Here is a 25,338-nt window from a genome sequence, read left to right on the forward strand (position 1 = left end):
GCTTTTTTAGCCACCCCCCTCCAAGCTCCACATTCGTTGAACCGAATAATTTGCATGAAACTTGGCTTAAACGTTTCACTCAGCGCAGAGGGGAAAAAAAAGAGAGGGAAAAATAAAAAACAAAGTTTCGGTCATTCACATTGCCGCAGGTTTATTGTTGGCGTTTGTTTATCTTTGGCTCTTTCATCTCGAGCTGTGAACTTGTCAGTTACAGCAAATTTGCATTGTGTTAATTTAAAATATTCAATTTACCCGTTTGCTAAATTCATTGGAGGCATTTTGGAATGTGCAAAACTGGTACATGCATTTTTAAGAGCATTTTAACAATTAACGCACCCGGATTAAAGGCACCTATGAGATAATTAAGCTACGTTAAAAATACCTAAATTATATACGAAAAGTCCCAAGTTAATTGGCAATTTATATGCAATTTGCATTCCTAATGTATTACGCAAAAGGGACCTTATCTTGAAAAATCTTTATTTATACTTTTTACGATCCTAATTGTGGATACTTTATCAGCAAACAATTTGAAAGTAAGAGGTAACCTACATTTTATATAATTTCAGCAATTGCTTATTTGGGATTGGCTTAGGAATTTAAATAAGGCTTTCTATCGCCGGTTTTATCAAGGCGATGGGGAATAGAATGAGATGGCAACAGCCGTAGGCGGAGAATGACAATTTTTTAAATCAACTTTAATTGAAATAAATTGTCATATCATTTGCCCTGGAAATGGAAATGGACTCATTTAGATGCGGGTAGTCCGCATTACTTTGCCTATCTTAAAAAATTGTTCCCTCTTTTTTTTCTTCTACCCCTGGAAAATTATAAAGCACCATCAATCAAGGGGGGAAAAATGAGAAATTGAAATATGACAAGAACCTATCCAATCAGTCGGGGGATTGATGACCACTCTGGGTAATGGAAAAAATGGAAATCTACTTAAGAAATTGTCCGACACATGCCTACATAAATTGTGAGACTAATTGAGAGAAAGTCATTTTGTACATGAAAATCATTTGAGATGCCAAACAACCTTCAAAGCGCTATAAACACAAAATAAACATAATTAATAGCAGGCATAAAGACTCAGAGAAATATAAAGAGAGCTATCTGCTTAGATACAGTGCGTTTCATGATCTTGGGTTGATTTAAGAGGCCGTTTAACTACCAAAAATGAGATAATCAAAAATATGGCTTAAGGCAGGAAGATGATTTTGGCTTTTATTAATTATAAATTTATTCCCAGTTCATAAACCTTCGTATGTCATTTTTTTAAAGAGCCCATCATAAAAGTTTTTGCAATTTCAAAATCCACTGTGTAAATGGCTTAATATGTATGGGTTAAAATACAATATCTTGACCAAAACTTTGCGGTTAAGTGCGCACGCACAATGGACTTCCTCTGATCTCTCTGCCTACCGAAAAAAAACCCCGCCTCCCCATAAAAACCACATCTGAAATACAATTTATGCCAGCCGCTGTCGACGTATAACAGTTTTATGCAATTTATGTGCAATTTTTCAATTGAAAAATCGCTGGACCAGGCCAGGAAGGTTTCACTTAATGCGACGCAATTTCAGTTTTATTTTTTTGCTTTTTTTCGACTAAAATATTTTCCTCTCTCTTGATCTGTACGTGGGGTATTAAATTCGCATGTGCGAAACGTTTCGAATTTTAGCTACAACTACTGCTGACAGCTAGGCGAACTTTTAATTGCAATTAATTTGAGTGACATTTGCGAAATAAACTAAAACTAGAAATCAAAATCGAATCAGGGCGGTGACGACATTGATAAATTGCTAAGTTTTTGAGGAATATATGGTTGCTTGACCAAAGAAAAAAGCAAATACGAAAAAAAAAAGTTAAAAAAAAATAAATTGTTATTTAAATATTTTAAATATAATATAAAAACTAATATATTATAAAAAATATATTCTTAAACACTAAATCCTTTTTTAGTATTTGTAATCCCCTAAAAATCCTTTAACTATTTTTTTATCTATAGTTTCTTTACTAGGCCACTATCCACCAAATCAAGTGGCATATCCATTAATTAACCATAAATACAAACTCCCAAAAAGACTCGTTCTGACGTATAAGCCACAAATTCAATGTCAAATCACCGGTCTGACATCATTAAAACCCCATCGTTAACCACAAACAGCAGAACAGCAGCTTCTCGTGCCATTCATCAAAATCTGGTCTATGTTTAGGCCAGGCCAACTTCCTTATCAATCATACGACATGAGAGTAGTTTTTTACCCATTGAATTTGCATATCAAACGTACCTGCAAAGAAAAGAGAAGAGAAGACAAATGAAATAAATTAATAAAGATTGAAACTTATTCGCAGACGTGGGAAAATTTGCTAAAGATACATACAAGGTAGAAATAAAAAAAAGTAATTCTTGTTAACACATTGAAAGTATCAAATGAACAAGCAATAAATTGGGACCAAATAATTATATAATATTAAGAATATATTGTGTATTCGATTTTAATGAGAAAAATAACCATTAACACGAGCAAAGTCAAGTGGAAGTCGAGAGAGGCGAAAATCCGAAATCTGAAATCCAAAAAGCCGCAAACTCGACCCGCATTTTTGGTTTGGCTATCAAATTACCCCCCGTTTCTCCCCAGCAAACAATTGTCCCGCATATAAAAAAAAGAAAACGAAGACAAAGTCAACATTTGGCTCTAAGAGGGGTTTTTTTCGACATTTTTTTTGGGGGGGGGTCTAACACACGTGTGACTACAACATTCGACATTATTTGTTGTCGTCTAAGCAAATAGGTAAACATACAGAGACAAAAACGCTGGTAGGAGAGGTGTGTAAAACAGAGAGTTTGACTAATAAGGATTTTAGCACGAGCTAAGATTCGCCTTAAATCGAGAGTAAGATACACAGACCACTGCGACTGCGAGATGAAAGAAAAAGTAAATAGTGGCTCTGAAAATTCAGTGGCCGCAGGTTAAATATTGTACTATTGGCTTAGGACAGGCATCTTACGATTTTTACACTTTCTCTAAAACAAGCGAAGAATGCACACCTTAAAATTATAAAAACTATGTATAGGTTTTTTTGATTTATTTAAGTATTTTTTTAAAAAGAATTTTATAATCCATTAAAAAAAGAACAAAATATCTATCGACCTTATTTTTATTAAGAAAGGAATGATTCATTTTTGGCAAAAAATCATTTTGCTTGTATTAACTTAGAAAACGAGTTGTATAAATACTAAAATATAACAAAAATGTATTCTGCGGAAAAAAGATGAAATCATATTTTTAGAATTGAGTAAGAATATAAACATACATATATAAAATTTTAAGAAATTACGCATACATTTTGGGAAGATCTTTAAAGCACAGCTTCAAATAGTTTAAATATTAGACCACAGTTTTTAATCAATAGTTTAAAAAATAAAAATTGAACAATAACAAAGGGTTAATGGTTATTTTAAAGTAATGTTTTTATGAATGATTGTTTTAAAATCCTTAGATCCACTGTTTTTAGCAAAACGATGATAAAGTGTTGAACCATATTTTTATAAATGAGTACGAATATAAATATATATAATTTAAAGAAATTACCCATACATTTTGGGAGACCTTTTAAGCAAAGCTTTAAATAGTTTAAATGTAAGACCCCAGTTTTATATCAAAAGATTAAAAAATAAAAATCGAGTAGTAACAAAAGGTTAATGGTTAAACTAAAGTAATATTTAACGGGTAAATATTTTAGAATCCCAAAATCCTATCGAGTGACCACTGTTGTTAGCAAAACGATGAATAAAAGAGGAAATCATATTTTTAGAATTAATAATATTACGAATACGAATATAAATATATATAATTTTAGGAAATTACCCATATTTTTGGGGGGATCTTTAAAGCAAAGCTTAAAATAGTTTAAGTACAAGACCCCAGGCCTTAATCAAAAGATTTAAAAATACAAATTGAATATTAACAAAAGGTTAAAGGTTATACTTAAGTAATGTTTAATGGGTAAATATTTTAAAATCTTAAAATCCTATCGAGTGACCTTTGTTGTTAGCCAAACGCTTCTGCAAAACGCAACTTCAGACGGCAAACAAACAGCGTAATAGAGCCGAGTTTGCTTTTTATTGTTGCTAGCCTGCGATATTTACGATTCGCGATGTTTGGCAATGTTTGTTTTCACTGGGGTTTGCCGAGTGTCTTGTCTGTGCTTACCGGATAATACATTCCTTGCGGAGGAAGAAAAAATGCCCCTGAGCCCCACAGTTTGACGGCTTTTTATGTTCACAGTGGCGTCGCAAATGATGTTAACTCCTCTCTGGTTTCTGCTTATTTTCCACTCGACTATTTCTCTGCGTGTATTTGCTGGGGGTTGGCCAACAACAAGGGTAGTTCACTATTTATTTATTCACTTATTCTCTGTTTTGCGAATATAACATTTGTTTTCCAAATTCTATTTGATTTATTTTGATTATATTCTTTGTTTTTTTTGGCACAAATTTGTTTCTCCTTCTTTTTTATTATGGATACACTTTGACTTTGACTACAAAGTAAGCAAGTCAGGAATGAAATAAAAATAAAGATTTTAAAAAACACGCTTTAGCACTTTATGGGAAATTATTTCTCCGCACACGCAAAACTATTATATTTTTCAATGTCGCACGTGCGAGCGAGCGAGACGGGGCGCGTCGGAGCGAAAGAGAGGGGACGAAGTGGCGATATAAAGTAAAAATTCTTGTTTAGTTGTTTTTATAGGGGTGGCTTTTTCGGCCTCCTGGAAAACTGAACTGAAAACTCCCTGGATGTTTTAATTTTTCGAAAAGAAAACAGAACCGAAACAGCAAGCCAAAGGGGAATGCGCAAAAAAGACGGCGCAAACGCGGAGACAAAAGAGATGATGCGAAAGAGGCGAGCAAGGGAAAACGAAGAGGGGGCGGCAAAAAGCAGACAATTACAGTAAAAACTATTATTTCGATATCCGTTTTTAGGATTTGTAATATTTTCTTATTGTTTAAAGGTCCTCAAATTTACATAATTTTTAAAAATTTAGTTTATTCTTGGGTTTTTAGCGTTACTTTATTCTCGTTTTTAATCTGGCGGCTTTTATTAAAGAATATGTTTGCAATAAACTTATAGAACCCAAATATTTATTCCTTGAAACCTCTCTTTTAAATCATTATACATAGGTAATTTCAAGATCTTAAATATTAAAAACACAATTTGTATTTATTATGATGTTGGTTTGGCAAATACAATAAGAAATTTTAGACAAACATTTACTGCTTATCGTTTCTTGATAAGGGAAATCATTATTTTGACAATGCTTATCGGCAAATAAATCATTGAATTGAAACAGTTCAGTTTGAAGGGCGTTTACTTTATGTTTATACAATAAATGAGGCTACTTTTTTTAAGGATAGAGATTTACTTTCAGCAAATGCTCTTTCTGTGTGTTCACTGTCTGCTTTGCCATAAGAATGGTATTCAAATAGTCCACTTTAAAGAGCATCGACTGTATCTCTGAGGTCTGTTTTTCGATTTTTGATCACACACAAAGGCCTTTGATTGTCTGCGTTACTACGCATCCCTGAGATACTTTTTTCGCGCGTCTGCACTTTTCCCTGTTATTCCGTGCGCTTTGACTTATGAAACGAAATTCATCATATGGTTCTGGTTCTGTTGCGTTTATTTCCGACTTTATTACCGATTTTATTACAATTTTATAATATATTTTCGCGAAAAGCGGACAAACAAAGCAGCAGCTGAGAGAGAGGAAAGAGGAGAGAACGAGAGATGCAGATGCTGTCCGCATGAGAGAGCGAAAACGCCAGATGAGTGGGAAAAATCGAATCAGAATCTTGGGAGAGCGGCCAAAAAGGATGGCAGGATAAACGAGCGGGCGAAACGGAGGCGGCAAAGGCAACAACACAGCAATGGCCACAAAAACATGTGCGCTGTGAATGAATTTTGTATTTTGTTGCTTTTTATTTATATTTTTTTTTTTTTTGCTTTTTTGTGGGATGCTGCGGGCGGAAAGAGAGGGGGCGAGGCGAAGGCGAGAAAGAGAAATCACGTCCCTCGCTGATTTTCTTCTTCTTTCTCCTTCTCCCAGCCGCATGGCATATATATTTATTTTTAACTTTTCATTTCATTTATCTCTGCGCGTTTTTCTCGTTTGCTTCGCTTTTGGCTGATTTCGACACTGCACTTTTCGCGTTTCAAAAATAAACACGAGTTTTTCTCCTTTCCGAGTTACCCCTACCCCTCCCCCGCACTCGCTGTTATTTTGATTTTTGTTTCGTACCGCTTTTGGCTACTTTGTAATTACTCGATGCGTGTGTGCGTTTTGTTTTCACTTTCAAGCGTGCCGAGTTTCCACTGGGAAATGCGATTTACCGCTAGTCCGACACCCACGACTTGTTGCGAAGAGCGAGAGAACGCAACTGCGATAACCGTTTTTTCGGAAACTGCGTAAATGTCTGCCTCTCTCGCACGGAACTTGGCGCTTTCGAACAGCTCCCCCGAACAGTGGGGCCAGAGCACTCTTTTCCCCGCCCTCGCGTTAGTGGATTGCTCACAATTGCTCTGTCTTGCTCAGCAGGCGCCCTCTGGCGTTTCAGCTTGACATTTTTGAATCCAAGCTAGGCGTATGCGCAATTTTTTGGGCGCTGTTAGTAAAAGTAAGAGTCAAGAAGCGTAGAAATAAAAGCAAACGAAAGTGTCAACCGTATAACCGTTTTTTTAGCCGCGTACTCTTTTCGTCGCTCTTGCGTTAGTGCTTGGCTCACAATTGCGTTGCTGTTGCGAGGCTGCACTTCTGCTCTGTTGCCTAACATTCTGTTATCGATAAGTGTATCGAAATGTTGGGACATTTTTAAATTAACAGCTTTTTGGAAATAAATATGTATTGTTTTTTATAGATTTTAAAATAATAGTTAAACCTAGGAACTAATATATGGGCATTTCCGGGGGTCGCGAACGTACGTTCGTACGCATTTAGTGCAAATAAAAAAAGAAAAAAAATGTTTTCTGAATTTTGTTTTTTGCTATTCTATAGCATTTTGTTAGCTCTTTGCTTAGTGTAAATGATGGGGTTTATTGAGCTATCATTTTCATAATATTGGCAAAAAACATGCGGTCGCAAACGAACGCAAAATGGAAGTCGACTTCGGCTTAATCTAGTAAAATGCAAAAATCTGCGAATTGGGACGGAATATTCTAAAGCAATAACTTTACTTTCAAAATGGATTCATGTAGCTTTCTATTGAGTCTATTCGCAAGGAAATATATCTATTTGTTTTTATTTTATTGAATTAAGGACCGGTCGCAAACGTATGATTTTTCCATTCTCTTTTTTTTAACAGTTTATTGACCATTTTTTTGCCCTCTTTGGATTTTGATCTTCTTATTAGATTGCAATAAAGAGATTTGGTAGAAAAAGTGCCAACAAATCATATGGCTAAAAATGAAAAAAAAGTAAATTTTTTTTCAGGGAAATCTCTTCAACAAAACAAATTAAATATGCTATGGTTTCACTGTATTAGCGGATTTGCCCATATGAATTTGAAAATTTCAAAATAAATTAACATATATTTTATTAAAAAATAAATTTAGGAAGCAAAACGAGTTATAGAAACCCTTAGAAACTATTTACTTTGATCTACATTTTTTGGCTTTAGGATACCTTTTTTCAAGACAAGTTTAAATATCTTTTGTTTATTTTTCCGAGTTATTTAGAGAACTAAAGACTCTACATAAAGATATCAAAAGTAAGGCAACTATTTTAAAGCCAAATCCGGCCAGCTTAACTGCATCCCATGTTATTTTTTCTGAAAGCCAGTGCCGTGTTGTCCTCTTAAAACTCTGAACCCGTTTTTGACCATCAAAAAGTCGCCCTCTGGCATTGTCTCAGTTCCGTCAGTTATCCCCCCTTTCCAGCTTTTCCTCCCGAATTTATGCCCATCATATAGGCTCAACAAACAACGTCCGAGGTCCGACAAATCAAAAATGCGGCATGAGTCAAGTTGGACAGGGTGAAATTTCTGCTTTGGTTTTTCGGATGGTAAATGGAAAATGGTAGTGCCACGGGGGGTTCTGGGAAGTCGGGGGGGTTGGATGATAGTCGAGTGGGCCAGTAAAACCAAATCAAAAGTGTCAAGCCTCATTTTCGGTTGTCCAGGACAACGCTTGTCAAGATTGCATTAGCTGCATGTAGCTGGACAAAAAAGAGGAGATGGGAACTATTCCAGTTAAACTACATAGAACAAAAATCCACAAAATAAGTTAAAATAAGATTAAAGTCAAAATCAAATGTGAGAATTTGCCCTCTCACTTATCAAGAAGAAACGTTCTTGAAATCAAGACGAAAGTAGTCTTGCGTTCAATTTTCAAGATAGTATTCTCGAAATACAGATAGAAACAAAATAAGTTAAAATAAGATTAAAGTCAAAATCAAATGTGAGAATTTGCCTTCTCACTTATCAAGAAGAAACGTTCTTGAAACTAAGACGAAAGTACTCTTGCGTTCAATTATAAGATAAAGCGTTCTTGAAATGCAGATAGAACCAATATCGATTTGTTTTTCGGTATCTCGATTTTGAGATGGAATTGAACTCTTCTACCAAATCAAATTTTCAAATCTTAATTTTGTTTATTTTGTAGGAAAATATATAAAAAATTTATGAATTTTAAATATTATAGTCTTTTAGTATTTTAAAACGTCTGAAGTTACGTAAAAATAAATATTTTATAATAATAATAATTACCTCTTTTTAACAAGGTTATGCCATATAATATTATATTTTATTGAAAGCAATAAATATACAAATTATTATATTTTTCTAAAAATATTAAACCAACTTTGCTTTTGATAATATCAAGCCGATCATATCAGATCAGTATAAAAATTAATGTGATAACCTCTTTATAAAGATTTCTAAAATATGAACAAATTTTTTCCAGTTTATAACTAGCTGGACCAACAAATTGTAGGCGTGGTTTTCGGGCAGGCTTATTAACGCGACGGACAACACCAGGCGTCAGTTGGAAAGGGGAAAGCAGGAGGGAAAGCGCGGTGAGGGGGGAAAAAGAGGAGGGAAAGGGGGACTTGTGGATTTGAAATGCAAATGGACCCCAACCAGGGTGAAAGAGAAAGGTGCGGGCTGACCGAAAGAGATAGTCAGTCGTAGAAAGTGAGAAAATGTTCGCACTGCATCCGGACCAAAAAGCTGCACATGATACGAAACACCCCTCCGCCCCCCTTAAATTTTCCCTGCCCCTGGATTTTCCACCCGCCACCCGCATAAATGCAAAAGTCCCCACGGTGGCAACTTTTAAATCCCTTTTGGCCGGCAAATTGTCGCCACCACTCTGAAAAACGGTGGCCGGCAAAGATGAGCAACGTGCCTGGTTTTCCACCACCTTTTCCCACACTTTTTCACGTTTTTCGGCTAAGCTGCTTGAGGCAGCCAAAGCATCGCAAAAATTGAATGCAGACGAGTTGAGGAAAAATGGAGATAGGGCCAGAGTATGAAAGATAAGTTATGAAAGTATCTTAAATATGGAAAGGTAAAAATGGGGACAAAAACGAGGATTGGATAAATCACTTTTAATATGCTTAATGGAAATGCGATGAAAAATGATTCAATCAAAGAAAAATGTGTGCGAGACGCAAATACTAAAGTAGCTTTTCAATATATGTATATAAAAAACAAATCATAAAGTGACAAATGTAAATACTATGCAAATGATATATTGAAGGAATAACAACCTATTAATATTACAGAGTTCGATATAAAAATCGTATTCCAAAGTGTAAGCACTAGATAAGGTAAAAATCTTTCAAAGCAGAGGGGAACTAAAATATTTACTTTTTAATATTTTTAAGTGGTATTGTCGTATAAAATATTTTTATTAAAATAAATTACTAGAATTATAAATTTTTTTAACTATAGCTGAAATATAAAAATTGAATTTTTGTTTTTTAATTATTTTTTTTATAAATATTAATCTTGAGAATATTTTTACCTTTAAAATCCACCTTTAGAGGCATTTAAATACCTTAATTATCTTTAAGCTGATTCTCGCTTAGTGCCAAGAGTTTCTACAGCCCCTCAATCAGCAGCCAAGCGCGACTTGGGGAAACTAAAGGAAAATGCCTCACTCGTATTTCCCGCCCCCTCCGGTCGCCCCCCTCCCCCCTTTTACTCACCCGGGAGCTGACCTGCCTCTGAGTTTGATATATGTAAAGAGGGAAAAGGGGGAAATGCGGCCAACTAACCGCAAACAATAACAAACGATGGCCAAAAGCGAAACAGAAGCTGTTTCTGTTTCAGTCTACACCTACACCTCCATTTTCACCCCCCTCCCAAGGGTCGTAGGCGGGGGGCGTGGCAGCTGCTGGGGGATCTGTCGGGGTGCCATTTACAAGGAGCAAAGGATTTATGATGCCTGTTATCGCGCCCAGAACGCGAAGGACGCACAGCAGGCGAAAACGATGACAAAAGGTGCCCACTGGAGGGGGGGGGGGGTGGAAACTCCAGGGGGGTGGGCTGGAAAAATCAGCAATGGCGTGGAAAGCAGATAACATCTCGCACGCAGCCAATAAAATATATACAAGCAAAATAGAAAGCATACTTTTTAGGGCCATTTATTCAAATGACAAAATGTGCTCACATTTTAAATATTTTAAAAATCAGTTAGGATATTTTTAAAGGTATCTATTAATTATGGCAATTTACAGTAAAAAAAGATGTTATTTTTAAATCAAATTAAAAAAGTACAACAAGATCTTTAGTAAATTAAAAGTATGAACATATATTACTTTACTTGATTAATTATCAAAACTATATATAAATACTTAGTAAAGATTTTTTGTTATATTTGTATTTTAAATAAATTTAATTTTTACCAAAACTTAACAATAAATATAAATAAGCCAAAAATATCTACATTTCTTTGTCCAAACTTGGCAGCACTGTTCAAGTGGAGTCTACAAGTGTTAAACAGAAAATTAAACGGCTCATAAAAGGAGTGGGAGTGATGTGAAGAGGGTCTGAAAAGGGTTATTCTGTTTTTTTTTTGGGGTACAGCCATAAACACATGTGTTCATTCGCTTGGAGCGAACATTAGAAAGCTTTCTCCCCGCTCCAATTAATTGGGACCTTATAAGGTAACTTATCTCAGCCCAGCAAATCACCCTCAAATGACCTTGAGTGTTACCATCAAATCTGCATTAATTAAATTAAATTCCCTTGCCAAAAAGAACACACAGCGTCTAATTAAAAAGCCAAAAGCCGTTTACCCATTTAGCAGAGGCTAAAAGTATCTATTACTGGCTTCTAGTGGGTCTCTTACCGCGCCAGCCTCCTAAATTAGTCAATAAATTAAAGCAGCCAGAATGTTGCTGTTTCGCCGTTTCCGCTCGCTCTTTTTCCTAACGAGCCAAAAACCATTGCATTAAAAAAACCATTCATTAAAATGGCGAAATGTGGCGCTCAAATTTATGGCCCAAATGGCAGGGAGACCTGTGAGTCTCAAGTGGCAAGAAAGAAAAAAAAACAGGACTAAGAAACAGAAGCAGCTTCCCCATTCAGAAAATTTCAAATCTTTAACTGGAGGTTTGCATGGAATTCCCTCGCCTCTTTAGATTTTTACCACACAAATATGCGAAATAAAACGAGAAGGTGGTCTTGGTTACATGAAGAGTATCTTTGATACCCCTTTTAGGACAAACTAAATTGGTAACCCGTTATTTAATTGTTAAAATCCGAGTCTCTTCGTTTGACAAGAGGTTTAACCTTTGGTTAAAAAGTTCTTTACATTTTTTGGGTTAAAAATATTTTTTAAAAATATATTACTACATTTGTATTACAATTCCTGCTCTTTTTGCTAACCTTGTATATAATTACCACCCAGTTTAGCAAGTTACAAATAAGTTATTAACCTCAGGTTAGGTATTTCTATGAATGTACTGTTAACTTTCTTAATTATTGGTACATTTTAATAGTTCTTTTTTCAAATAATGGGTATTTTGTATGCAGAATACGTTGGAAATTTTAAATTTGAATTTAGTTAGGGGGTCGAGGAGTGATGGGACCCACAAGCCCCACAGTTCAATGCGCTCGCCATGCACTCAATTATAATTTGCGAGCGACTCTCAGACAGAAAGGCCGCCCATGGGACGGCGATGACGCGTCATCAGGCCATTAGCAAAGAGCAACCCAGACATATGCTGGGGCAGGGAAAATTGGGGATAAAATAGAGCAGGAGGTGCACTAGAAAAAATACAAAATGTATAAATCAGGTAAAAATATTTATAAAAGTGGACCTTTATATACAGCTACCAGTAAAGAAAAGACAAAGAAACTATGCAGAGTTATCTGAATCAAAACCAATTTTTTATAATGATGTAAAATATTTTTCTGTGTAAAATAAAGCCAAAATGTATACAGCATTTGAGGAATGATAAAAGCATATTCTAGGCCATGGTTTGGGGTACATTTCTCGAATTCTCCTGGTCGACACCCACATCTTTTCACCCATTTCCATTCATTTGGTTTGCCCTATGTATGTGTATTTAGCTGCGGTCTCATTTGGTTTTGCTTCGTTGCTGATTTGCGTAATATTTCTTGATTTTAGTTGGGCAGATAATGCAAACATGGAAGAAAAGATGCGGGTTTTTCTTAGGAAACACATAAGGAAAAAATAAACTGCGGGTGCCTCAAACTATCTTCTAACTCCTCAGGTAAAGGCTATAAAAATAAATACACAAACATTAAGCTTAATTCGATCGATGGGGATATAAAATAGGAGAAGACCACCATAAAATCCGCAGCCACTAAGAGGCCTCCCATAATGGATTTTCCACTTTATTTTCCGAGTTGTTTTTTGGCACTCGCACACATAAAAATCTATTTGAAAGAGCCGTATTATTTTTGACTAAATTCCAAGGAGATACAATAAAATTCAATTGCAAAATTCGCTCTCGGGCAGCCGCAGAAAATGAAAACAAAATAATGAATATACTTTTCTTGGCCGGCAGAAGCTTAGGGACGCCGAAAAAGTTGGCAAGTTCTTTTTAGCCACAAGGGCGCAAAATGGGTTGCTGCTGCAGCAAACACATGTCAAACGCCCCTCCCACTTCCGAACCACCCCCCCACTCCCTTTCTTGGCGAAAAAAACAAGTTTTTACTTCTAAGGGAAAGCTTTTCGAAAAACTTGCACGGACAAATGGCAAAACTGCTTATCTCAACAGAAAGCAAGAAGCCAAAAAAAGCAAAAAATAGAAAAGACTGAGCGAAAAAGGGCGTAAAGGCGTTCCTTAAGGGGGCGTGGCAGTTGCACTAATGGTGCCAAGCAACCGGAAATGCCGCCATGCATGTCTGCCTCCATTTGAGAGGCTGTGTATCGTGTAGTTTTGGCCCCACTTTTCCACCCAATTTTCCCCACACATTTTCCTCTTCGTTTTTCCAAGTAAATCTTGATTGCCTCTTGCTGCAAGCCAATAAAAAAATAAAATAAACTATATGTTTTTCTCACAATTCCCTCCAAGAAATCTCTCTGTTTCCCTCTCAAACCCCTCTTTTGTATCTTTTTATATCCCCTTTTTTGCCATGATAATTTCCGCAGTATTTTATACAAAAACAAATGGCAAACTGTCAGTTTGATTTTGAAATCAGTAACAACCAACACGAAATAAAAAACCTGATGAGCGAATTGGAATTGACATTTTGGCCAGCAGCCAAAGGAAGGCCCAAATGGAGTCAATTGAAATGGAGGTCTTATGCAAGGTGGCCCAAAAAACAGATTGGTCGCCAGAAGAGAAGTCCCCTTTTTGCCACTCACATTTTCAGTTTAATTTACTGAAGTGCATGAAAAGTTCTTTAAATAAGTAGTTTACATAATCATTCAAAAGATATTTCTTCTAATATTGAAGTTATAAATTAAATAGGAACTCTATCCTTTTTTTTAATTCAAGCATAGGCGTAGAAATAATAATTGTATATTTCCTTTTTTTAAGTATACACAAAGATTACATTTTAACTTTCAGCGAATATTATCCGTTATCTTTAAAACATTAAGATATACAAATTTTTGAAAGTGATACAAATCCACAAAAATATATTTAAAAATGTCTAAGAACCAAAATTTTTACTGTTCTAGTCTTAGTTTCTAATCTAAATTTAAGTATTCAGCGGTTACATCAATAAAAAGATTTTTTTTTTCTGTAACTAATGGTGAATTATAATAACCCCTTTTTGTTTATCTCACTATTAAGTTTTTTTTTTGTTTTTTCCTAGATTTTCCCTTTATATCAGCAACTACAGAATGGGCTAATTATAAAAAACTTCTTAATGAGGGCCAGTACAGCAACAATTTGTCAAAATTAAGCAGTTTATGGCCACATAAAAGAAAACTTTATCTGCAAAGCGCATAATCAATGCCCTGCCACGCCCACAACCGCTAAAAGGGGCAGCTGAAAACCCACGAGAAACAACTAAAAAGTGTGAAATGCAGCTGAAGTTAATTGAATTTCGGACACACAGAGCATTTTCTGGAATCTCTGTGTTGTTGGCCTTTTAGTAACTAGTTGTTGTTTCTGGTCTCCCTGCTTATCCAATTAGACACGAAATTTTTGTTTCTTTTTTTTTCGTTTTGTTGTTGTTGATGTTGAGGGTTTGGTTGCCAGTTTCAGTTCGCGGCATTAGCTCAAAAGTTGGCCCATTAATGGCAAACTAAATTCACTTTTTCATTTTGCAGAGCCGAAAATTCCATTTCGTGAGTGAGTGCAAAAGAGTTAGTGTGGCTGCACTGGGGGAAACCAGGTAATACTTCAAATTTTCTAAATTTTACTAAACTAAGTCAATACTTTTGACAAAATAATAATTTTCCACTAACTAAACATACATAAGAAACCACTAAATAATATTATTTATGGAAAAATATCTTTTTTATTTAGAAAATGCAGCTTTGAGAACATTTTCTTCTCAATCTAAGAACTTAATCTTGAAATTTGTTTTGTTCAAAAAATATAAAATATTTAAAATATTTAAAAAATAGTACTTAAAAGGTTGATTCTTTTTAAGTGGATAAAACAAATTTTATTTTAATGAAAAAATGAAAAAATGTTTTTTTTGAAAGCAAGAAAACTGTTATGAATTTCGGAAAACCCACTTTTCTATTCATATAACAATACTTTTTAAAAAAATGAAAATATTATTTCTGAAAACCATATTAAAGATATTCAATCTTCAATTTAAGAAAAGTATTTTTGACTGAACTAGTAGTATTTTTTTTTGGTTGGTTCAAAAAATGGTTGTTGAAATAAGTAAACTCCCCTATATTTTTAGGATAATACTAACGAGCTACTGTTATTTTTCTCAGTGTGGATGTGTGATTTTAGTGGCTGTTGCTATTGTTGTTGCTGTTGGTGGCAGCGGTGGCTGATGTTGATTTTCGATGTTTGCTTTTGGCCAGCCGCTGTCTACTACTCCTTTTCGCCACCCCCTCTCACTCCACCTCCCCCTTCTGTTTGTGATTGTGTTGGCCATCCAAAAGAAGGGGCGGCGGGGCGAGGGGGCGTGGCAAGAGGTCCTGGGAGCCGACAGAAGTTTGCACTTTGCGTTGGCTGCGAACTGCGGCGGAAGTCAATAAAAGTTGGCCTAGTCCGTGGAGCGGTGAAAAGGACGACTGTCTGAGTGAATTGCCAACAGGCACTAACCAAATTAGCTGGGTTCGGGATTCGGCTTTAGGCCAGGTAACATTTTCTGCAGGGCTAAAATTACCCCATTTTCACAACAATTTAATTTACGAAAATCTTTCTTTAAGGAAAATAATAGAACAATTAACTAAAAAAAATAGAAATTAAACAATTGTGTTTGCCAACAAATCTAGGGGTATTTATCTATTTCAGGGTCCTTTCACCCAACACTCTTAAAAAATAGTCCTTGATGGTCAGAGAGTTCTTAAGAACATTAATCAAGGAAAAGTCCCTGACCTGTTTCAATAAACATTTGTATATAATAATATTCATTATCTACTTTTGTTTTGGATTGCCGACATAATGGGCCTTATCGACAATCTTGCCATTTGGATAAGGGGCTAATTTTGAATTTGATTTAAAAAAAGTAATGCTTTATCTACTTTAAGACCTTTATCAAGCTCAAAAATGCAATATTTTTGAATCAAGGCGCTAAGTGTTCTTCCTCTTCATGAACATGATTTATATTTTTCCTGAGCTGGTAACACCAACCTCCAAACACAACCCCTCACCACTTTCTACACAACTCCTTTCCCCTTAAGATGAGACAGCAATTTTTCGGTCTGGCAACGCTTGATTCTTTAAATTTTAAAATATTCTTTTAAAACATTGCATACTTTCGTAAATAAAATCTTAAAATTCAAGGATTTTAGATTCGCCTTATTATCTTGAAAATTGAATTCGCCTCTTTATCCGCGGCGAAAGCTTTTGACTTCCCAGTTAAAGCTGTTCGTACTTTTATCCTTATCCTTACAGTACGCTGGCGCCACCTAGTCGGTTGTTCCGAGAAACTAAAATCAAAAGCTTGTGCTAACACAAAAACTACCGACATCTGGCGAATAAAACACGAACTCCCAGAAGCTTTCAAGCTTTGCAAAAAGGCAACAGGTATAAAAAGCTCTCTAACACATGCAAAAAAAGGAAGCGCGAAAATTATATTAACCAATAAATAAATATAAATAAATAAAAACGAACCCAAATATCCTCATTAAGATTGCTCCATTCATCGTTCAATTCACCGTTCAATTGACAGCAGCGGTAGAAAATCCCCCAATTTCCCGTGATGGAAATTCCGAAAACGCCGCCACATTGAGTTTCAACTTCTAAAGGCCAATCCTGATCCATTTTGTTTATTTTTTTTAAAACCACTTAAAAATGTCACTGATTTTCACACAGAAATGCAATATAATCACAATAAAAAACAAATTAAATGCATAAATCCAGAAGCAAAGCGAATAAAAGCGATTAAAATCAACTGTTCACGACGCGCAGAAAATTTAAAAGGAGTTTAAAGTTCGGAAAACTGCAAAGAGGAAAATAAAAAATGGAGTCGGCAGCGAAGAGAGAAAAAGAGGATCAAAGATAATGCCCGATAAGAAAAACCAGCCAAAGAGAGAGAAAGAGAGAAGAGATCGCGAGGAGAGCCGCCAACGCCGACGCCACAACAAAAAATCTGCATCAGTGATGCCATCTTAAAACCTGGCTAGAAAATATCGATTATATAGCTAGATATATATATTAATACAAAATTCTACTTTTTGAGAATTAGACTTTTTTGTACTCCTGTGCAATTGGCATTAAATTTTAATTAATATAATTATATCGAATAAGTTTTTCAAACATTTAAATTTGCTATCCATTTTAATACAAGTTCAATCAAGCTTAATCAATTTTGTATTTTAATTAGAAAGATGTTTTAAGATCTTTTAATAACAGCTTAAAGTGAATAATGGGTAAATTCAATTTATCAATTTTGGAACCAATTGTGGTTTCTATTTTTAAAGTTTTCACTCTAAAAACATACATCTTAACTGCCAATTTGTAAGCATTTAAATGTTTTTCAACAATATGTAGCTCACAAAAATTTAAAATTGCACTTCATCAGTTTTAGCTAGAAAACGGAAGATTTCCCAGCACTGGTAAAGTAACTGACGCAGAGGAGCGCCAAAAAGTCTGCTCAAAAGTCAGGTATGTGATCAAGTGCGAGCGAGACAGACCAAAAATGTAACGGTATTTCGCTAATGTTGTTGCTTTGCGGAGAGCAAAGGGAAAATTAAGATATCGGTTCAAAAATATTTTTGTACCCATGCCTCATAGAGTCAACTACTGTGCTGTTATTTAATTTTAATTTTAACTATAGCTTAATAGCTTTATATTGTAAAAATATTTTAACATTTTTATACAACACTAATTTTTTATAGAAAAAAATAGATATTTCAAAATATCAAAGTGTAAATATGTATTATTCTTTAAGTGCAAAAAAAATAAATAAAGATTAAGGATTAATATTAAAAATTCATAAGTTTAGACCCGAAAACCCCGCGTAAAGGTGTTTTAACATATGGAATACGATTTATTTACATACATAATGTTTTCAAAAACCAAATGTTTTGTAGTTTAAAATTACCAACAACATTTTTAAGGAATATCTTTTTTTTTAAAGTTAAATCTTACCTCTCTCATATGAAATTCCACTGGCGGAACATTTCCATTGACTTCAACTGCCGACGCAGACATTTGTTGTAATTTCAGTTCAACTTTTAAAGTGTTTTATTTTTAAGATATACTTTTGCTCTTCTTTATTTATATCACGAATATCACGTATCACAATAGACACTTTATTGTATTATTTGTGACTTGACATTTGTCAGTTTTTTAGGGCTTTCGCCTATCCTAGCACCTAATTGAATTCTCGTCGGGATTTTCTAAGAATTTTGGTAAGGAAGCGCAGTTTTTTTTTGGTTTTTTGTGGCTTTTCTTGCTGTATTTGTTGTTGTTTTTATTTTGGCCACTGGAACGTGTCGATACTACAAAATACCGACGTGATTTCCCCACCGTTAAGTCCCAAGTGGGCGGTAATATTGTGGGCGGGCCTCTTGATTCTAGCAGTTTATTAAGGGATTTTGATTCGGCCTCATCTCTTGTTTATCTTTGAGTACCTGTAATGAAAATGAAAATGAGGGTGAGTATTTTAGGAAATTGTATATAATTTATTTAAAAACAAGAAAGAACGCTATAGTCGAGTGCCTCGACTATCAGATACCCGTTACTCAGCTAAAGGGACCAAAGGGAAATGGAAATAAGCAAGCAGCAAAGCAAGACTGAAATGCGCCACCTACCGGCGGTAGACAGATTTAAGCGTTATGGGCGTTAGGGTGGGCGTGGCAAATTTTTTTTTTGGTCAATCGATAGGTATTGACGAGACCGATACAGTTCAGTTAAAATTTTGTATCTAGCATGAAAATTGTGGGCGCCACAGGCTTGGGCGGTTTGTGGGCGTTAGAGTGGGCGTGGCATATTCGCGTATCAAAATTGCGCTGCGTACAAAGCTACGGAATCTAAATGTGAAATCCTGATTCTATATCTTTGATAGTTTCCGAGATATCCACGTTCATATTTACGATTTTTTGAAGTTTGGGGCGGTTTGTGGGCGATAAAGTGGGCGTGGCAAACTTTTTTTTAAGTCAATCGATAGGTATTGATGAGAACAATACATTTCAGTTAAAATTTTTATTCTGGCATCAAAACTGTAGGAGCCACAGTTTTGGGCGGTTTGTGGGCGTAAAAGTGGGCGTGGCACTCTACTGAAACAAACTTGCGCTGCGTAAGAAGCTCAGGAATCTGCACGCCAAATCTCCATAGCCTAGCTCTCATAGTTTCCAAGATCTCAGCGTTCATCCGGACAGACAGACGGACAGACGGACATGGCTAGATCGACTCGGCTAGTGATCCTGATCAAGAATATATATACTTTATGGGGTCGGAAACGCTTCCTTCTGCCTGTTACATACTTTCCGACGAATCTAGTATACCCTTTTACTCTACGAGTAACGGGTATAATAAATATCCAATCATCCAATAGTTATAGACGAGGGAAACTCATCCCATTTTTAAAATAATGATTAACTAACAAGCTTTAAGAGATTTTTATAAATAATACTCCCTATTTTACTATAATTTTTAAATTTATCTAAATTTTAATATTACATTGAAATTTTCAGATAATTTTATTAATTTATAAAGGCAATAGTTCAATAATTCATCATGTTAAAATGGGTTAAGGACACAAACACAATGAAAATAGTCAACAAGAGAAATGCAATTTAAAAATGTGGAAATACGATATTTCGTAATCTGGTTTATGGCTAGTTTTATTGTTCTGTCATTGGTTTGTGCAATAAAAGCCAGCCACAAAAAGGAAAATATCTTTGGCTAATTCTCAACATGTTCGTATTTCAATAAATGTTTTCACATCGTTTGCATTTCAATTGAAATAAATAACTCCAACATAAAAATTCTCTTACAGCAGCGAACAGAAGCAGAATACCAGAAAAAATTCTTGATATGGAATTGACCTATTTTAGAAAGCTGAAGAATTAAGCAATTCAGAAAAGGAAGATTTCTTTTACCCCCTCTCAAAGAGTATTTCAACTTTGGCCAAAGGTTTGCAGAGAAGGTTAGGGTAATATATTTGTAGGTACTTCATTTTCTTTCTTCTATAATAACAATTTTAAAAAAATCTTATTTTCTAGAGAACAAATTTAGTTTGGTATGATCCTTACAAATCATATTTGTATCTCATTGTAGCATAGAAGATGTCTAACTAATCGCCTCCAAACTGGTGCTGACACATTTGGCACATGGCTTGTGGGGTGGGTGGTTCGCCCTTTCACTTTGCCACTTTTCCACCTCCTCAGCCCGTTTTTCCTGGCCCCCATACCCCAGGATTTCCCCCCACCGAACATGCTACATTGCTAATGTGTCCCATTTGCAGTGGCGAACCACTGAAGCTTAACACGTTGTCTACGCAGACATGCAGCCCTGCAGCCACGCCCCTTTGAGCCTCCAGCCGCCCACACAAGCGAAGAAGAAGCAGGAGCATTGCCGCCTGCAATGTGTGCTATAGTTTTTGCTTATCAATGTGTGTACAGTACAGTGAGCACTAGATGTTAAGTAACAGAAAATTGCACAGAGGAAATTATGACGTTCTCAAATTGAGTATTTGTATTCTCGATTTAAGGATGTATTCAATTTAAGTACAAACTTTGTGGAAAAAAGCTCATGTTGAGAAAAGTTGCACTCATTTTAAGAAAACGATCTTGAATTGTTCACAAAATTTTGCTCTCAAAGTGAGAATTTTTGTTCATGCTCAATTTTTGAGTACAAAAATTCTCAATTTAAGAGCAAATTACTTGAATAATTCCCTCTGTGTGCTCTTCAGATCTTTGGATTTCTTTTTTAATTGACACAATTTTTTAACATTTGAAATGGTTTAACCAATTGACACTTAAAAGTAGATACAAATTTGTTTTAAATATATGTTATTCATTCCGAAACTACATTTCTTATAAACATCAAACACCTCAACCTATAAGAATTTTACACAGCATGTATTTTTTCTATGTTTATTTAGTAAAATTATTTATTAAAGGTCAATTAAAAATATTAACTTCGGCCTTAAAACAAAAAAAGTACAATTTTAAATTAATAATAATATTTTGGGGGTGGAATCCTGAGAAATTCCTAGAAATTATACAACAAAGAAATATTCAAAATTACTTATTACCGTTCGAAGCTTAATTATAAAGAAAATGTTTCATATTGAGTGACCACTGTATGCGTCTGTTGGCACACATTTGCGATTGTGAAAGTGTGCTAGTGTGTAAAGCTATTCAAAGTTGCATCTGACTTGGACCCCAGGGGAAAAATGGAAGGAAATGCAATCCCAGTGGTAATTGTCTCGTTACTCGCTGCTTGTTGGCAAACATTTCGCACACACATTGGCATGCGGACACGAGCTTCACTGTACCGAGGCACAGGCGGAAGTAGCTGCCAACACACACCCCATTATCGCCCGGCTTTTCCAAACTCCCCATCGAAGCACCAGTTGGCTAATAATTTATTTACAGTTAACATTTTATAAGCCCGGAACATCCGCACACCACACACACAACACACACACACATTGAATGCGATTGAGACTTCAGGAGCCCCTGGCTGCCATTTGATTTCACAAATATTTGCAGCCAGTCTTTGCACTTTCATTTTCCACCTTTTTCGGGAAGGTATACGGACATTTTAAGATATTTCACAAGTCGCGTTAAAAAATTTATTGAAATAAAATCAGTTAAAGTTTAAAATTAGTTTATAAATTATATAGATATAAAAAAAATTAAACATAAACTTTTATTCGTCAAAAATAATAATTTAGTACCTTTACCCGCTTTACTAAAATTAAATATTTTGATAAAAATAAAATATTTAATTTTTGTGACTATGGGTTTATATTTTTGATGATAAGTAGACATACAAATGTCAATATTGGATTAATTTAATTTAATATTAAAAATGAAATAAATGAAAATGTTTAATTACACATACTCATTTTAAAATAAAACGAACGTTTCATCCAATGATCTTTAAAGACAATTTTAATCACTGGCAGAATGTCACTTGTGAATTGAATATTCAGGGTATTTGATCTTCGATTTAATCGATTTTCACCCGTGCCTTGGATTCCTCCAGATACCTGATTTTATCCACTTTCCCCGCTGTTCCGCTGACAACTCGAGTGCGCCATTTGCCATTTCAGCGTTGATGGTAAGTGAAATATGCACAATTTCCGTTTACCATTTCACCCAAAGAGAGAGTGAGAAAGAAAGTGCAGGGAGGATATGAGGTTGCAATGTTGTTAGCAAATGTAAAATACAGTTAACTCTGTGTGTGTGTTGTACATAAATGAATGAAAAGGGCATTCGGTTAACAGGATGTGCAGGAAAAAACGCTTGGAAAAAAGAAGGCCACCCAAGAAGCAAAAAGCGCTTCTGCAGATCAAATTAAATTTTTGCCGGCTTAATGGAAGTTGGCTTATTGTACTTTAATAGTATGCAACTCTCTGCACGTGCAACTCATAGCACAGAAAACTCGTCTGCTGAGCAACCCTGTGTCCAAATAGATATCGATATCGATAAACCCGATAAACACCTCTGCAAAACTCACTTGAAAGTCAGTTCCAATGAGTTCATTTCTCACTTTCCTAAAATGAGATTGTTTTTAGGCCTAAAAAACCCGACACCTATAAGGTACACAATCATACTATTGATCCATATTTTACATCTTGGGTCCATATTCTATAATTCCAAATATAACTTAACTATTGCTAGAGATGGACATCTGCCAGCACAAAAATGATTATTCTTTCTGAAAAATTTGACACAGCAAATCTTGAAAAATGAGTATAAAATTCTTTAAAAAAAACGACACTGCATTACAGGTTGCCATCAGTCGCTTTCAACAGCCATTAAGGTGGCTTTCCATACACCCATTCACACCCATTCCCTTCTTTTCCCGACCTGTGAAGGAAAATGCACTTCTAATGGCCACTCGAAGCAGACAATGTTGCACGGTGCACTTGTGTATAACATATACATTTGCCCCGACTTTTCCTTTATTTTCCTGCTCAACAAGCTCGACACGACTTTTCCCCGTGAGTGTGGGAAAGTGAATGTGATTTGCATGGGTTTAACCAATTGAAGTTGTTGCGGAAGGTGTTTTGCAGTCAAGGGTTGCTTATCGCACTGAATTCCAACTGAAGTTGTTGGCCAGGGAATTCGGAAGGGGATTTTATACCAATATTGCCATGTTACACATATTTTGAATGTTATTTGCTTAAGAAAAATGCCAAACTAAATATCTTTTTTATATTTAGTATTTCATTCATTATTAATTAAAGGTATGCAAATGTGAGTTATTGTTTTTATATTGTGTGGAAATCAATAGCTATTTGTCTTTTGTTAAATTTGAAGAACCATTTTTATAAATTAAGGTGAATTCCAGCTTTAAATAAAAGCTTAAATATTTGATGAACACAGCTATAAAATAAAGAATTTTTTAAATTTATATACGCTCAAAGGGAAGCCACATAAATTGGGTTAATGGATTTCCCCAATTATTCCTTAAACACTTTTTAGTTGTCGCTCTTATTGTCAATTTCAAATTGCAGTTCTGGCCAAAACCCCGTGAACTTTGTTGGTCGAAGTCCTAAATGGCCCAGAAATTCATTTCATTGGTTTGCTGCAAATGAAACTTGGAAACTTTGAAGGATTTCGCCTTCGGTGGCAAAGTTGCAAGTACATTTTTGCTTTTCTGATGAACTTTTGACTGGCTGCCTTCGTCTGGGTGGGTTTATTTATTTGTTTGTTTGTTTCGTTGCGTTTCTTTTCGTATTTTTTTTATTTCTTATATTTTTTTTACTTTATGCGCACGAAGAAAAACTTTTGTTGTTTGCATTGTGCTGTTTGTTTTGTTTGTTCAGCACTGTTCCGTTTCGCTTTTCCCTGTTTGTTCTGCTGGGAAACTCTCGAGCGAATAACCCAAGGCAACGCATCGAGGAAAAACAAAACGTTTCGCTGTCACGCGTAAAATATATCCATAAATTTCGCCCACTCATTGCATGCAACGTGACTTTAAGCAGAGGAAAACCACCATCTTGCAGTTGCTTTTCCAAAGAATTAATATAGTATTTTATCAACAGAAAATTAATATTAAATCATTTGAAAAATTGAATTTTAAAATGATTCGCACCACTTGGTTTTATGTGTTTAACAAGCAATTAATCTACTTTAATTAATTTCGCTGTAATGATTGTGGGCATATTTAATTGTACACAAACAAATTGCGAGTCTGTCATAAATCAACACGATTTAAATGAAACTATCCATTGGTATTACGTATATTTATTCTAATTTATAGCTGATATGTTAATGATAAGCAAAAGTAAACATTTGTGCTTAAATAAACAGAAATTAAAGTTCAAAGTTAATATTTTCACAAGTCCTAACAAGCCAGTAACTACTGTAACGACTCGCAAAAGCATTTTTGGCAACAAGTTTATATTTTGTTTTTCTTTTATACTGTGGCTGGGTTGTTTGTTTTATGCTTTTTAATATGGCGACTGCGGTGCTCGTAAATTTACGCAGCAAAATTGTTTGAAAACCAAGGGTAGATGGGAGAAAATTCTGTGGAAGTTGCCTAACACTCGTGTTTAGGGTGAACCCGCTGTGCCATTTGACAAGAAAACCGAGTCACCCCAATGGAGCGAACCCCCTGCCAAGCAACTTTACTCACTTTGTGACAATTCTGACCCTCTGATGCTGAGAAATTGTGGCTCGTCTTAATATTTGCACAACCTTTGGCATTGAAGTGAAAAATGGTAGCTCACTTTTTGTGGCTCCGCACTCGGAGTTTTATGAGTGATTTAATGCGAGAAATTGTGTGTTCATCTGGGCATGTGTGAAATTGAATGGGAAAAAAGGGAAATTTAATATGGAAATTGGGGAAAATTGTTGACATTTTATGACAGCATAAATGATACAAGAGCTGCTTGGGGACTTCTATTCTAAATCGAAATACTTGGCCTTGACATAAACAACGAATTAAATATGATTGCTTACTTATTTTATTTATTTTTAGGATAGATGTTCAAAAGAAACAATGTTTTTAAAAAAAAATACAAATTATAATGTTGCCTAGAATATCCAATCCAATAAATAGGATCTTCTCCATCATTTGGCA

The 25,338-nt window shown here is 35.1% G+C and overlaps 1 protein-coding gene across 34 annotated transcripts in view; it reads right to left on the reverse strand.

Annotated features, from left to right (window-relative positions):
• Positions 1–25,338, reverse strand: part of LOC119553672 (sex determination protein fox-1) — a 126,217-nt gene that overhangs the window by 76,794 nt on the left and 24,085 nt on the right. For 30 of the 34 annotated variants that reach the window (XR_005219779.1, XR_005219778.1, XR_005219775.1 and 27 more), the window contains exon 2: positions 18,220–18,704. Coding sequence is in view for 28 of the 34 variants with exons in the window: in XM_037864203.1 (XP_037720131.1) it covers positions 18,220–18,282 (63 nt within the window). In the remaining 6 variants the exon portion in view is untranslated. Of the gene's footprint in view, positions 1–4,220; positions 4,549–6,309; positions 6,522–18,219; positions 18,705–25,338 lie in introns of those variants that run through there. The other 4 variants (XM_037864192.1, XM_037864190.1, XM_037864189.1 and 1 more) reach the window with 4 other exon arrangements.

Source organism: Drosophila subpulchrella, chromosome 3L (genome assembly GCF_014743375.2).
Source record: "Drosophila subpulchrella strain 33 F10 #4 breed RU33 chromosome 3L, RU_Dsub_v1.1 Primary Assembly, whole genome shotgun sequence".
NCBI lineage: Eukaryota > Metazoa > Arthropoda > Insecta > Diptera > Drosophilidae > Drosophila > Drosophila subpulchrella.